General features: G+C 50.5%; 1 protein-coding gene across 7 annotated transcripts; it reads right to left on the bottom strand.

Moving 5' to 3' along the window:
* Positions 1 to 481: 481 nt before the first annotated feature.
* LOC102954484 (histone H4 transcription factor) lies at positions 482 to 13,125 on the bottom strand. Of its 7 annotated transcripts, XM_042958488.1 has the most exons (12): positions 12,094 to 12,112; positions 11,643 to 11,782; positions 6,306 to 6,490; positions 3,937 to 4,166; positions 3,566 to 3,677; positions 3,239 to 3,391; positions 2,661 to 2,738; positions 2,453 to 2,573; positions 2,228 to 2,366; positions 2,011 to 2,135; positions 1,161 to 1,450; positions 482 to 680 (listed from the first exon to the last, which is right to left on the bottom strand). In XM_042958488.1, exons 3-12 carry the CDS (start codon positions 6,478 to 6,480, stop codon positions 529 to 531), a joined length of 1,575 nt encoding a protein of 524 aa, XP_042814422.1. In that variant the 5' UTR covers positions 6,481 to 6,490; positions 11,643 to 11,782; positions 12,094 to 12,112; the 3' UTR covers positions 482 to 528. The 7 variants fall into 7 exon arrangements, with proteins under 7 accessions (XP_042814422.1, XP_042814423.1, XP_042814424.1 ...); XM_042958489.1 differs by lacking the exons at positions 11,643 to 11,782; positions 12,094 to 12,112 and adding an exon at positions 13,049 to 13,125; XM_042958490.1 differs by lacking the exon at positions 11,643 to 11,782 and having other exon boundaries at positions 1,150 to 1,450; positions 12,094 to 12,177.
* Positions 13,126 to 13,938: the final 813 nt, after the last annotated feature.

Here is a 13,938-nt window from a genome sequence, read left to right as displayed (position 1 = left end):
AACAGACCCTTTCCCCCAGGAAACTGTACATTCAGACACAATTTTCTAACCTGGTCTTTAAACCTACAGTACCTGCCATTCCCTAGGGCCTCCAAATCCACCACCCGTCCCAGCTTCCTCCTCAGCCCCACAGGTAGAGACCCTGCCCCAGAGACACTGGATTCTAACCAGGACTCAGACGGGATGGCCGTGGCCAGGTGCCCTACCTTCCTGTCTCCCAGCCGATCGTGCATTCTAGAGGGAGTGTTACTACTGCCCACTCACAGCCTACGCCTGAGACCTCCATGGAGACAGCAGATGCTCTGGGAAGAAATGGAGACGTTTCACCAAGGGGGGAGGGGGAGGGGAACAAGAGTAAAGATACAAACAAAAACAAACCCCAGTCACTAAAAGGAGAACAAGCCTAATGAGTCAACTCCTCTTCTGGGCAGCTGCATCTCCTATCTGGTTGAGAGCCACCAAGCATAAGGAAGACATGAGCAAGAGCCCGTGTTTCTTTTATTACCAAAACAACCGTTACACACACACTCAGTGCCTCCAATCCCATCCCTGAGGGTAACCATGAAAGTCCTTGCGATCGCAGGAGCCCTTTAGAGGGAGACGGCTGCCTGGTTCATGCTGCCTTGGCTGGTTGTAAGGAAAAGGCCCTCGCAGGAACCAGTTATGTGTCACCCACGGACCTAAGGACGGGAATGGGTGCGAGTTGACGGGGGCTTTTACTCACTGTTTCAGAGTGACTAGGGGGTTATGGGTAAGCCTGATACCAGCCCCTCTACAAGGACACACACGACCAGCGCATCCCCCTCAAGGAACCCAAACTTCTCGGGTCCCCACAAAGCGCCGTCTGGCAGAAAAGGAAGTCCTTTGGATCCGCTGAATGACGCAAGCCGGGTCCGGAGTGCACCACACAGCTCTTGGCACCACCCTTAAAGGCATCCGTTGGCAGGGGCTGCCCGCTAGGGGCACCGCCACCAGCCTGGCTCACACGCCAGGGTCTGGGGTAGGAACGGTCAGGCTCTGCAGCCCTCACACCATCTGGACTTGTGGCTCCTCAGCTACTCCCTGAAGCTTTTCCATGACGTTCCCTGAGGGGGGCTCGGGGGCTGGGGGGGGCTCTCCCGGGGCCTCGGACAGCACATAGTAGACAACCTCTTGCTCGCCTTGGGCGTTGGTCTGGTTCACCACATGGACGACGGGGCCGGGGGTGTCCTGAGAGGCCGAGAGGGCCGTGCCGTCACCGCTCCCACCCTCCTCTTCCTCTTCGGCCTCTTCCTGGGGTCCCGGCTCCCCTGGCACTGCTTCAAGAATGATGCCCTGCAGGCTGCTGTCACTCAGCGATGCTCCCGGCTCCAATCCGTCCTGCGGCTGCCGCAGCAGCTGCTGTGTCAGCTCCACACTCTCATAGCGAACCAGCTGCAGCCGCATGTAGCCATCTTCATGCTCCTTGTACCTGGGGAAGCGGGAGCATGGGGGGCAGCAAACATGCGCAGGGGGACGCAGAAATGTCCAGAGACCGGCAAGCTACGGGACAAACACGAGGGATGGGAGAAGCCCTGGGATGTTAAGTGATAGGAGTTGGAGACCAAGAGGGCTCTTTATTGGAATGTGCAGAAGAAATGACAAGAGGGAGGGAGCATTACTCGAAATGGAAAATTTGATGTAGAAACTTGAGGCGGAGGGAGGGAGGGAGGGAGGGAGGGGGTGCAGAGGGGGAAAAAGAAATGATCTGTGTTGGAGGGTGGGAGTGCCACAGGATTCAGGAGATGGCCTTGGGGCTACGGATGAGGGCCGTTAGGCTCCGGTTCTGGCTGTAGGGCTTTGGCACCGTGCCTTCCACTCAAAGGTCACAAAACTCATCTTTGCTCCACCACCGATTCTCGGGGTTCCCCGAACCTCAACGGAGACGGTGGACATCCAATTATCCTCAAATTCAAGGTTAACTTGTTGAAAAGGTATCGGGGGGCGGGGGGGAAGGTCTGCGAACCTACGGGGCAGGGTTCAGAGACATACCGAAAACGGGGGTGCCCTGAGGGCCACTTGAACTGGTGCTTCTCTCGAAGGTGCACGGTGAGGTTGTTGCCCCTCGTGAAGCATTTGTCACATACGTGACATTTGTATCTCGGCTCTGAGTCTCCCTGACGGGGAGGGGAGGGAGAGTGAGGCCAGCTCTGCATCCTGGGCTCCCCCACACCTGCACCTGCCCTCTCCCACCGACCGCCCAACTCACCTCATGCACTTTTCGGTAATGGGACTTGATAGAGCAGAGGGATCGCGCGCTGAAGCCGCAGCTCTCGAAGTCACACCTGTAGGCGGGCTCCTTGCTATGGGTGTCCAGGTGCTTCCGCAGGTCAATCAGATTCTTGCAGCTGCCGGGAGAGGTCAGGAGCGGTGGGAGGGCACGGGGGACCCCGGACCTCGGGTTCTCTGATTTCTGGCCCCTGGTTCCCCTTACCTGTATTCACAACAGTCACACTTAAAAGGCCGGTCCTCGCTGTGGCGAAAGCGCATGTGGTTTCGGAGGGACGATGGCAGCGGGCAGGTCATATCACACAGAGGACACTTATAGTGATTCACTGAGAGGAGCAGAGAGGAGGCTGTGATCGGGGGCCTAGCGGATACCTGGAGGGTGGGCAAGGAGGTCGGGGGCGCCGGCCGCTCACCATGGTTACGCATATGGTCCCGCAACAGCCGCTCCGTGGCAAATCTCTTGGAACAGTGAGAGCACTGGAAGCGTTGCTCTACAGTGGGGCAGGCAGAAGAGAGCCTGGGCTGCGGAGGATGGCGGAGAGGCACAGACAGGAGAGCAAGCCCGGGAGAGGAGACCCACCCAAGAAAGGGGGGGCTCAGGAACCAGGGATGGACACAGCACCGTGGAAAGAGCATGGCGCTTGCGGTCGAGAACCTGAATGAGAATCCCCGCCTGACCCCTAACTAGCTGTGCGACCTCAGGTAAGTGAGGTAACCTGGCCCTCGGTTTCTTCACCTGCAGAAAGGGGGAGGAGCAGCACACCTCATGGGGTTGCGAGGACTCACCGGGAAGAGATGTGGCACACAGTGAGCACTGAACAGTAAGAGCACCTAATGACTCTCCTGTCACACTGTGGCAGGTGACTGAGTCCTAGAGGTAGATGTAGCCAGGCTGCAGATGCCTTCGGTGGCCCCCACTCCCGGGAACGCGCCCCTTACCCCCACCGCAAGGACGGCCTGCACCCGCTCCCCTTCTTCTCTGATTGCTTACGATCCAACGCGGTCTGGCGACGGATGTGATCTAAGAACTTGGTGTTGTTGGCAAACATGCCCCCGCAGGTGGGGCAGGCCACCACCTTCTCCTGGGTGTGGCTGCGGAGGTGCTCTCGAAGCTTCCGGCAGTCCTTGAAGGTGCAGGTACAGCCTGGGAAGGAAAGCCCAGTCAGGCTCAAACGCCCGGAGGCAGTTCTGACATCAAGTCTCATCAAGCCAGCAGCCGACCTTACCCTGGGGGACTGGTCCCATGCCCCGCCGCCGCCCCAACCCCTTGCCACCCCCAGGGATTCTTTAAGGACAAGACGTTAAGGAGTGGCCCTACCTTTCCAGCCACACAGCACCACCTGGTTGTCTTTGCCGACCGCTTGGTATTCACAGCACAGGCTGTGTGCTTCCACGTGCCGATAGAACCACTCGGGGTTGTCGAAGGAACTCTGTGCCAGGGGCAACCTGGGGTTAGGACCGAGGGTGGCTAGAGGGACTTTTACACCGACGTGCCCAAAGGGGGTTTCTTGGCGCTCCCTCAAACTAACTCGGTGGGCCTGAGAAAGTTGGAGCATGGGGGCCACCCGGAAACGAAATGACACAGTAGCAGGAACCTGGCAGACGCAGGGCATCCCTGAGAGGGTCAAGGCATCTGGAGCTAAGACCCCCAACTTCCTCCCACCCCTACGCCCAGCACTGCCCGCTGACCTCACAGTGCTCCCACAGACACAGGAAGTGGTCAGGGATGTCAGGGATGATGTTGCGGCTCTGGAAGTCCAGGATGCAGGGGCTGAGGTCGGCCTGGCTCTGCAGAGCCTGCAGCCCCCACTGCTTCAGCTTGGTGTGGTAGCAGTGGAAGTAGACGTGGCGGATGAGGTCAGCAGAACTGTCCATGGAGCAAAAGCCACACTCCTGCCACAAGCAGGAGAATTCTTCTTCTGCAGAAAGGGGTTTAGGGGGAAAAGTCTGATACCTTCCAAAGCTCAGCTCTCCTTCTACCTGTGACACTTAGCGGCGAGCGAGCAGGCTGGACTCTGACCAGATGACCACAGTTCATTCGGCAAATACCAGCATTTCACAACTACCAATCGTGCACCAGGCACTGGGGGGTGGGGGGTGGGGGGGGGTAGTGATGAGTAAAGAGTCCCCGTCCTTGCCCTCACGATAGCTTTCAGTCAGGGAGAGGAAACGTTAGTTAAGTAATCCCACGTATAAATCTAAAAGCGCAGCCAGCTCCGAGTTCTATGAAGGGGGCAGGGGGTGCGGGTTACTGCAACGTAATTAAACAGAGCCCATCTGATGTAGGCATGGGGGACTGGGAAGTGTCCCTGCGTTGAGATCCGAAGGGCGAGCATCCGTGAGCTAGATGGAGAAGTGTGGTCGAGGCAGAGGGAAGGGTGTGCGCAAGGTCCAGAGCCACCAGCTCACAGTGTGGCTGGCGTGCGCTGCCGCCTCCCGAGCTGGGACACCCCTCACTCCTTCCCGTCGGACCGCAGGTCCTTCTTTCCTCCAAATTCTGCCCGGGATCCACCCTCTCCGGGAAAGCCATCAGCTGCGGCAGTCCAATGCCTGGCTCTCATGCACCTCTCTCGAAGCACATTTTCAGTGCTTTACAGGGGCTCACTTGTTTTTAAAAGGAGCTACTCTGAAATATATAACCCCCTAATTTCCCTTTTGTGTACGTACTGTTTGACTTCGGAAACTATCACTTATGCTTCATAGTCACGAGACTTAAAACAGAATCTGAGGTTGGGGAAGGAGAGCTGCCTCTGTACTTTCTGTAGAACAGAATTTTTAAAACTGTTTTGTGACCTGTTAGTGACTGAATACATCAATTTAGGGAGGCGCATAACAATTTTTATTTTTTTAAGTAGGCTCCATGCCCAACGTGGGGCTTGAACTCACGACCCTGAGATCAAGAGTCACATGCTCTACCCACTGGGCCGGCCAGGCACTCCCCCCCATTTTTTTTTTTTTTTTTAATGAAAAAGAATAAGAATACTTGAGAGAACATTTAACAAAAGCAAGTATTGTTTCAAGCACTTTTTTAACTCTTTATCTGGGGTTGGGAAGTAAAGCGCATGCCTATCTGGTAGTTGCAGTGGGAAAAAAAAACAAAAATTGAGAAGCATTACCAGAGAAGCAGAAAAGCAGGTTGTCGACAGCCTGTATAATAATAATATGATCCTTTTTAAAAAAGAAAATCGTCTTTATCTAATTTACTATTGCATGCAGAGAGACGTCAAAAGGACATTCACTAAAGTAATGTCACTAATTGCCTTTTGATGGCAGGATGGAGGATTCAGATTCATCCCACGTTTCCTTGTTGAATGAATTTTCCATGATGAGTCTACGATGCTTTTGTTTTTTAATGTGAAATTTATTGTCAGATTGGTTTCCATACAACACCCAGTGCTCCTCCCAACAGGTGCCCTCCTCAAGGCCCATCCCCCACTTTCCCCTCCCTCGCACCCCCCATCAACCCTCAGTTTATTCTCAGTTTTTAAGAGTCTCTTATGGTTTGCCTCCCTCCCTAACTTTTTTTTCCCCTTCCCCTCCCCCATGGTCTTCTGTTCAGTTTCTCAGGATCCACATAAGAGTGAAAACATATGGTATCTCTCTTTCTCTGTATGACTATTTCACTTAGCATCACACTCTCCAGTTCCATCCACGTTGCTACAAGGGGCCATATTTCTTTCTTTCTCATTGCCAAGTAGTACTCCATTGTGTATATAAACCACAATTTCTTTATCCATTCATCACTTGATGCACATTTAGGCTCTTTCCACAATTTGGCTATTGTTGAGAGTGCTGCTGTAAACATTGGGGTACGAGTGCCCCTCTGCATCAGTACTCCTGTATCCCTTGGGTAAATTCCTAGCAGTGCTATTGCTGGGTCACAGGGTAGGCCTATTTTTAATTTTCTGAGGCACCTCCACACCGTTTTCCAGAGCGGCTGCGCCAGTTTGCATTCCCATCTACAATGCTTTTATAAGCGAAACAAGCACAATTAGGCAAGGAAAGTCAGACGTTCCACCTTCCTTGAGCTCCTTCCCCCTCCTGTCCTGCCCCCTTACCAAGTGGGTCCTCCTCCTCCTCCTCCTCCTCCCCGGAGCCGTGCAGGTGCTGCCGGAGGTGCTGAGTGACATGCTCGCAGAACTCCTCCATGGCTGAGCACACAAAGGAGCAGGACCCCCACTCACACTGTAGCCCCAGATTCTCCTTTCGGGGAACTTTCCCAGGGGGCGGCATGGCCTTCACCCTAGAGGGGAAAGAAACCCACAGCTGCAAGGATTCCACCCAAACGCCACCAGGGGGTGAACGGCTGGGCTGACAGGCTGCCTAGAGGCGGCAGCAGGCGCCTTCTCCCGTGACCTGCGAGAAACCCTGTGCTTTTTCAATAAGGATGGAGTAGCAGTTCCTCAAACCCCTGGAAGCTGTCTGGCGTTCTTGGGAAGGGAAAAACACACTAACATTATTGAGCGTGTGCCAGGCACTGAGCTAAGAACTTTAAAGGCACATTTCTCTTGAAGCTTCAGAGCAACTGGCCAAGAAGGAATTAATTATTCCAATGGGATGCAGAACAACGCACAGGTTCAAAGAGATGGCTCTGGACAAGGAAGAGACTTCAAATCTAGACTCCTGTGTCCGCCACCTACTAGCTGTGTGACCTTGGCCAAGTAACTTAACCCTTCTGTTCCTGAACATCCTCATCTTCAAAACGGGGATAGCAAAACCTTTTGTTGTTAATTTCACACTTAACTATATGTCAAGCATCATGCTAAGCATATTATATTACGTCACTGAATTACTAACACCACCCTATGAGGTAAGTACTATTTTTGACTTCATTTACAAATAGGAACCTCTGGCTCAGAGCGGTTAACTGGTTTGCTCAAGGTCACACACTACTGGTGTGGTAGGGTCAGGTCAGGCTGACTCCAAAGTCCATATTCTTTCCACACAGCTTACAGATGAGCCCAGAAGCTCTTTTATTTTTCACTGCATCATGTCCTAAATCCCCACCAGACTTTCAAACTGCCATACTGTCAGCCTTTGCCTAATCTATCCAGTGGTTACTCACCACTCCCCTGACATTCTCTGAACTAAAATGTCTATTTAATCCTTGAACAGAGATTTGAACTGTGCGGGCCCATTTATATGCAGACTTTTAAAATACTTTTCAAATACATTGGAAAATTTTGGGATGTTTGCAACAATTTGAAAAACTTTGCAAATGAACTGTGTAGCCTAGAAATATTTTAAAAAATTAGGGGTGTCTGGGTGGCTCAGTCAGTGAAGGGTCTGACTTTGGCTCAGGTCATGATCTCACAGTCTGTGGGTTCGAGCCCCACGTCAGGCTCTGTGCTGACAGCTCAGAGCCTGGAGCCTGCTTCAGATTCTCTATCTCCCTCTCTCTCTGCCCCTCCCCTGCTCACACTGTCTCTTAAAAAAATAAGAAAAAGGTAGGTCACAAACACATAAAATCTATGTAGACACCAGTCTTTCATTATTTAATACCATAAAATATATACAAATCTATTAAAAAAGTTAAAATTTATCAGGGCACCAGGCTGGCTCAGTCAGTGGAGCATATAATTCTTGATCTCGGGGTCATGAGTTTGAGCCCCACACTGGGTGTAGAGATTACTTAAAAAATTTTTTTATTGGGGCGCCTGGGTGGCGCAGTCGGTTAAGCGTCCGACTTCAGCCAGGTCACGATCTCGCGGTCCGTGAGTTCGAGCCCCGCGTCAGGCTCTGGGCTGATGGCTCGGAGCCTGGAGCCTGTTTCCGATTCTGTGTCTCCCTCTCTCTCTGCCCCTCCCCCGTTCATGCTCTGTCTCTCTCTGTCCCAAAAATAAAATAAAAAAAAAAAAAAATTTTTTATTAAGTTAAAATTTATCAAAACTTACACACACACCTACAGACTGTCATCTTTTCATTTTTGACATCTAGTGTTAGCAATACATGTAACATCTGCAGTGTTGTCGTTTTTTTTTACATAAGACAATATTTTTTTAAGTTTATTTATTAAGAGAGAGAGAATTTATTAAGAGAGAGAATAATTTAATTATTAAGAGAGACAGGCTCCGCACTGTCAGCACAGAGCTCGATGCGGGGCTCGAACTCACGACCCGTGAGATCATGACCTGAGCCAAAACCAAGAGTCAGATGCTTAACCGACAGTAGAGCTATTAGTAGTCAAGCTTTGGGGGAGTCAAAAGTTATACATGAATTTTTGATTGCATAAGGGTTGGCACCCCAACCTCCACGTTGTTCAAGGGTCAAGTACAGATTCCATTTGAACAAAAGAGGCCTTATCTGTCTAGCTGATATCGTACCTTGGGTATTTACAGTGCTAGTCATGCTTAGGCCTATAATAAATGCCTGTTGAAGAAAGCTGAATAAGAACCTGCAGGTTCTCCACCTTTAATATGAATTCAATTGCAGGGTTCTCTAGCCACCCTGCCAGAGATTCGGATTCAGGTAGGCTGGGGTTAAGCTTAGAAATCTGCCCTTTTACCTCGGCACCCCAGTTCTGATGCAGGCAGTTCCAGAAGCACAGTTTGTGGGACAATAAAAGAATAGTTTCCCTCATTAAAAGGAAACAGAATGACAGAGGACAGCAGTGAAAGCAAAAGTCCAGGGACAAGAGAGGACACCAAGAGGCCTTGACTCTGCCTGGTGTGTCACCTCTGGGCGGATGTTAACTGATTGTCGCTGCCCTAAAAGGGAGCAAGGCACTGGTCTACCTGATAGAGCTGGGAACTCTGGGAAAGGCCTTTACTTACTACGCACGGAGAAGAAAAAAAAACACAGAAAAAACAAAACACGTGAAATCCTTCATGACTACAAGTTCAAGAATCTCTTATACCTTACTGCTTATCAGAGAAACCCCTTTTTAAGCCAAGGCTTTTGCCCCTCCTCCGAGAAGCCAGTCACCTCGGACACTCCGGGATGACCATGGGGCTGCTGGGCTGCTCGAGACTAACAGTGAACCTTATCAGGAGAAAATGTTCACTGTTTTTATAACATTGGGGTAGGAAAAGTAGGGAACACCTTCCTAAGGCAGACACAACATCCCAGACCTCCTCTAACTCTCTGCCTACGGGATTCAAGTCCACCTAGTACCGCATGCAAAGCTCTTCAACTGGCCTCAACTTACTTCTCCAGGAACTGGGTAAAGAAACTAACCCTTATTGAGGGCCTACCATGAGTCAGCCCTGTGGAAACTTCTCTTCCAAAGTTCATTTCAAAGTGAGAGCGCCCAGACTCTAACCCAAAGATCACTCCCTCCTCCTCTACACCATGCTGCTGCTCTGGCTTCCTCTCCCATTCATTCGGTCCTCTTCCTTCTCTGATTCAATGAACTTTATCTTAAACACATCACGTTCTCCTCAAGCTCTCTGCCTGAGAAACTTCTACCTACCCTTCAAGCCCAATGCCCCTCCTCGATGAGTTCTTTCCCAATTCATCCAGGCACAGCTGGAATATCTACCTGCTGTCCCCACAGCACTGTGCACACCTTCATTATGGTGCTGCTACAGTGGAATGGAAGGTCTGTCTCCCCCAGACTAGGAGCTTCTCAGCGCAGGGACCATCACCCCTTCATTGCCTATTCCCAACATTAGCACAGAGCTCTGTACTCCCCACACACTCAATAAATGTCAGCATCTGATCACATTCCAGGAAGCTTTCCAAAACTACCCACCCCTCAGATTATGCTTGCCTCTTGGTTCTATGTCTGGCGTAGATAATGCCAGAAAATCTCGACCCTATTTGTGTGCTGCCCATGGTCACTCATGGTCATCTGATGTGTTCTATTCTCATTTGCCCAATGGGACAATCTTAGCTGCTTCTGGGCAGAAACCGCATCGCACCCATCTGAGTCCTTATACTATGTCCAGTACAGTGCTGAGCACAAATGCTCTAAACACACATCTGTTGTTGACTGGTGGGCAAGACCCAGGAGATGGGTTATCTAGATATCGAGAATGACCTGAACTTTAGGCAAAGCTCCCCGAATCCCTCTTTTTTTTTTTTTTTTAATTTATTTTTGAGAGAGAGAGCGAGTGGGAAAGGGGCAGAGAGAGAGGGAGACACAGAATCAGAAGCAGGCTCCAGGCTCTGAGCTGTCAGCACAGAGCCCGACGTGGGGCTCAAACTCACAAACCCGTGAGATCACGACCTGAGCCAAAGTCAAACACTTAACTGACTGAGCCACCGAGGCGCCCCCCTGAATTCCTCTTTTGTCATCCCCCAGCTTCCTTTACTTACTTTGCCTGTGTCCTACTTGTTTCTAGCCTGGGGAACAGTGGGACAGTGACAATCTGGTCACCACTCCTCTTTCTGTGAGCAAAGTGAGGCAACTTGTACACTGGCGAGGGCAATGGACAAGTTGTCAGAAAACCTGGGTTCAAGTTCCCTGTCTCAATGATTTTACTCTGCCTAGAATAATGTAACATTAAGTACCTACTGTAGGCAAAGCACTGTTCTAAGAATCTTATGTATATAAAAACTCACTAATACAACCACCCACCCATTGAGGGAAGTACCGCTATTATCCCACTTCACAAATGAGGAAATGGGCCCTGATAGGTTAAATAATTTACCCAAAGCCACAAGCTAGGAAGTGATGGAGACAGAATTCAAAGCCAGGGAATTTGGTTCCATTTTCTTTCTACATCTGGCGTCTCATCACTCCTTGTCTGATTCCTTCCTCTCCACAGACCTGGTATCTGTATACACAATACCCCAAACATGTTTTATTAAGTAGCTATTTTGTCAGTTTCCTCCAATAAACTGTGAGCTCCTAGAAAGCCTGGCCTGTGCCCTGTTCAGTTCTAACTTCAGGGCCACGACATCCTAATACAAGCTCTTTTAATGTTTACGTGAATCTAGGACTTATTATTTTATTTTGGATAAATCACCTAGCTTCTCTGAACCTGTTTCTCTAAATGTAAAACAGGATACTAACATCACAGCTGATGTTAGAGTCAACAAAACTGGTTAGAAAGCTCCAACATTTACTAGCTGTGGGGCCCTAGGCAAGTTACTTAAGCCTCAGTTTCCCATATAGCAGAGGAATCATTAAACTTGTCTCACTGGATTGATTTATGGACTAAACTAGATAATGTAGATTAAAATGCTTAGCATAACACACCCCTAGAACTCAACAAGCGTCAGCTATTTGTATCCTTGCTTCTGACGGTGAGATGATCTAAGCAGAATTCTACAAAAAGGTCAACAAAAGGACAACCCGACGGATTCCTAACACTTCTTTTCATCAGGGGTCACAGTAAGAAACAACCAGCAAATACTTGAGTATATATTTTAACGCAAGGCATCAAATTAACCCTGAACGACAGTCAAGAAAAGAAAGGACTGATGTCCTGAACCTCCTAAGGACTCACAATCTGGCCGAAGAGATGACTCTGACGTGTGAAGACAAATGCCAAAACAAAGCACCCGATGAGGGAGGTCAGGACAGAAAGAAATCCCAGTGCACAGGCGAAGCGGGGAAGACTTGTCCTGAGCGGCCGGGATCGGGCCCCTGAAACACCGGGAGAGTTCGAAGAGAAGACAGGAGACCCTCCTGGCAGCCCCGCAGGTTTCTCGTAGTGCTTCCCGCATTAAGGCATGGCGGTGACCACGTCTCAGCAGCAGCCAAGCCCCACACGAGAAAGCAGGGAGGTTCGAGTTGGGGTTAGGGACTAAGGGCCAGGGGCGCTGCAGGCGCCAGGCCGACCGGCGTGGCCGAGCTACAAGACGAAGCCTCGCCAAGGTGACCAGGGAAGAGCCTGGCTTGAGCAGCCTACTCAGAGCGTCCCCAAAGTCGCCCAGGCAAGCCGGAAGCCAATTTACCGTCCCTCCGCTCCCGGGTCTCTCCAGCTCTTCCCACCTCCGCCCATCTCCGGAAGGGCGCTTGAGCGACGGCCACCGAGAGCCAATCATCGCTCTCGGATACCTCTAGCAGCCAATGGCCGCTACGACTGACGGAACCCGTGCGCGACCAAAATACGGAAGGGGCGGGAGCAAGGAGCGGCGGGCTTCGGGGATGGTAGCTTTGCTGCAGCCGCTGCGTTCCAGGCGAGGTGCGGGCGAGGATCCCGAGGCCCCGAATTCCCCCAACTGCGCAGGCTCCGCGCTCGGCACCCACTGGGCCTGCGCGGGGCTCCAGCTGCGCCCCGAGTGGCATCTCCTTCGTCGCGTGGGTTACTGTGTTAAGCTGCCCGCGAGCACAGGGAGGGGGAGTAGGAGGAGGCGGCGGTGGCGGCGCGTGAGGCTGGGTGCGCGCGGCTGTAAGCCCCGCCCGGCCCAAATTAGGGTCGTACCTCTATCCTTCGTTCTCTTACTCCGATTTCTTAAATATCGGCATTCCTGAGCCGTCTTCCCTCCCCCCGCCCCCCACCTCTCCTGTTCCTGGCTCAGTAAGCAACCATGTTATCCACCCACTCCAAGTCAGAAACCCGGTCGTCATCCCTGATTCCTCTCTCGTGCATCACGTCCGACCCTCCTCCAAGTTGAATTCTACGTCCTTAAACACACGCCGGAGCTCTCGAATTCAGCCCCCTCTGCCCCTCCTCCCGGTCCTTCTCCGCTCCCTCTTTAGTCTATTAACGACGTCGAGCCCGGATGTCTACACTAACTGGTTCCATTGCGTGGACTCTTGTTTTCCTCTAAGCCATTCCCCACGGAGACCTAATCAAACCACCACCCTGCTTTAAACGCTAAAAGGCATTCTGTGGCCTCGGGGCACACACCGACCCCTCCCCCCCCCCCCCCCCCCCGCCCAAACTATACTGAGGCTTTCTAGAACCTTCAGCATCTGAGTCCTGTGTACTTCGATGGTGTCTTGAGTCCTAGTCCTCTATTTCTGTTCTCCCGCCCCGAGTTACTTTCGGTTTCTCTACCACACCTAGCTGCCTTTTACTTTTTCTGCTTTGTACTTGTTTCCTCTGCCTGGTACCGTCTTTCCCTTCTCCCCAGTCTGGCATGTATTTGACTAACGCCTACTCATTCTTCTGGTCTCAGTGAATATGCTTCTTTTTCCAAGAAGTCTTCCAGTCAGGGAGGGCAGGGATTGTATGTGTTCTTCACCTTCATACTCCATCACTTAGTCTAGTGGCTGAAACATTAAGGGCTCAAGACATATTTGTTAAATAATGTACCTTAGTAAAGTTCATTGGGGTTGATATATATTTTGTTACATTTTCCTGTATTTCCGAACCTAAAAATAAGCCTATATAATTCATATAATCAGGAAACACATTAAATGTTCAATAGAAGATACTATTAAAAATAACCATCATAGTAAAATCTGAAATTTGTGCATGAAGTTTGTTGCTAACAACAGAGAATTATATTATTGTCCCTATTTTAAAATAGGACTTTTAAAATACAATCCACAAGTAACAAAAATATATTTTATCAACTTCATTCCTTCAAAAGCGCATAGAGGAATACTTCACAAAATGCCAACGTTACTTTCATTCAAATTTACACCACTGAAGATGGTTCTTAGCTTTAATTTAGCAATTGCAGGAAGAAAAAGTCCATTCACAGAACTATGTAGACTCAAAACAATTTTTACAGAGCAAAAATTTCAGGATAGCTCTGGAATCCACACATATGTCTTCAAAATTTGAGACTGTGTCTTGCTGTCTAGCATAGTTTACTTCCATCTCAATCTGCTTCTCTTGAAAACAA

This window comes from Panthera tigris, chromosome D1, assembly GCF_018350195.1.
Source record: "Panthera tigris isolate Pti1 chromosome D1, P.tigris_Pti1_mat1.1, whole genome shotgun sequence".
NCBI lineage: Eukaryota > Metazoa > Chordata > Mammalia > Carnivora > Felidae > Panthera > Panthera tigris.
This window is presented reverse-complemented; position numbering and strand designations above follow the sequence as displayed.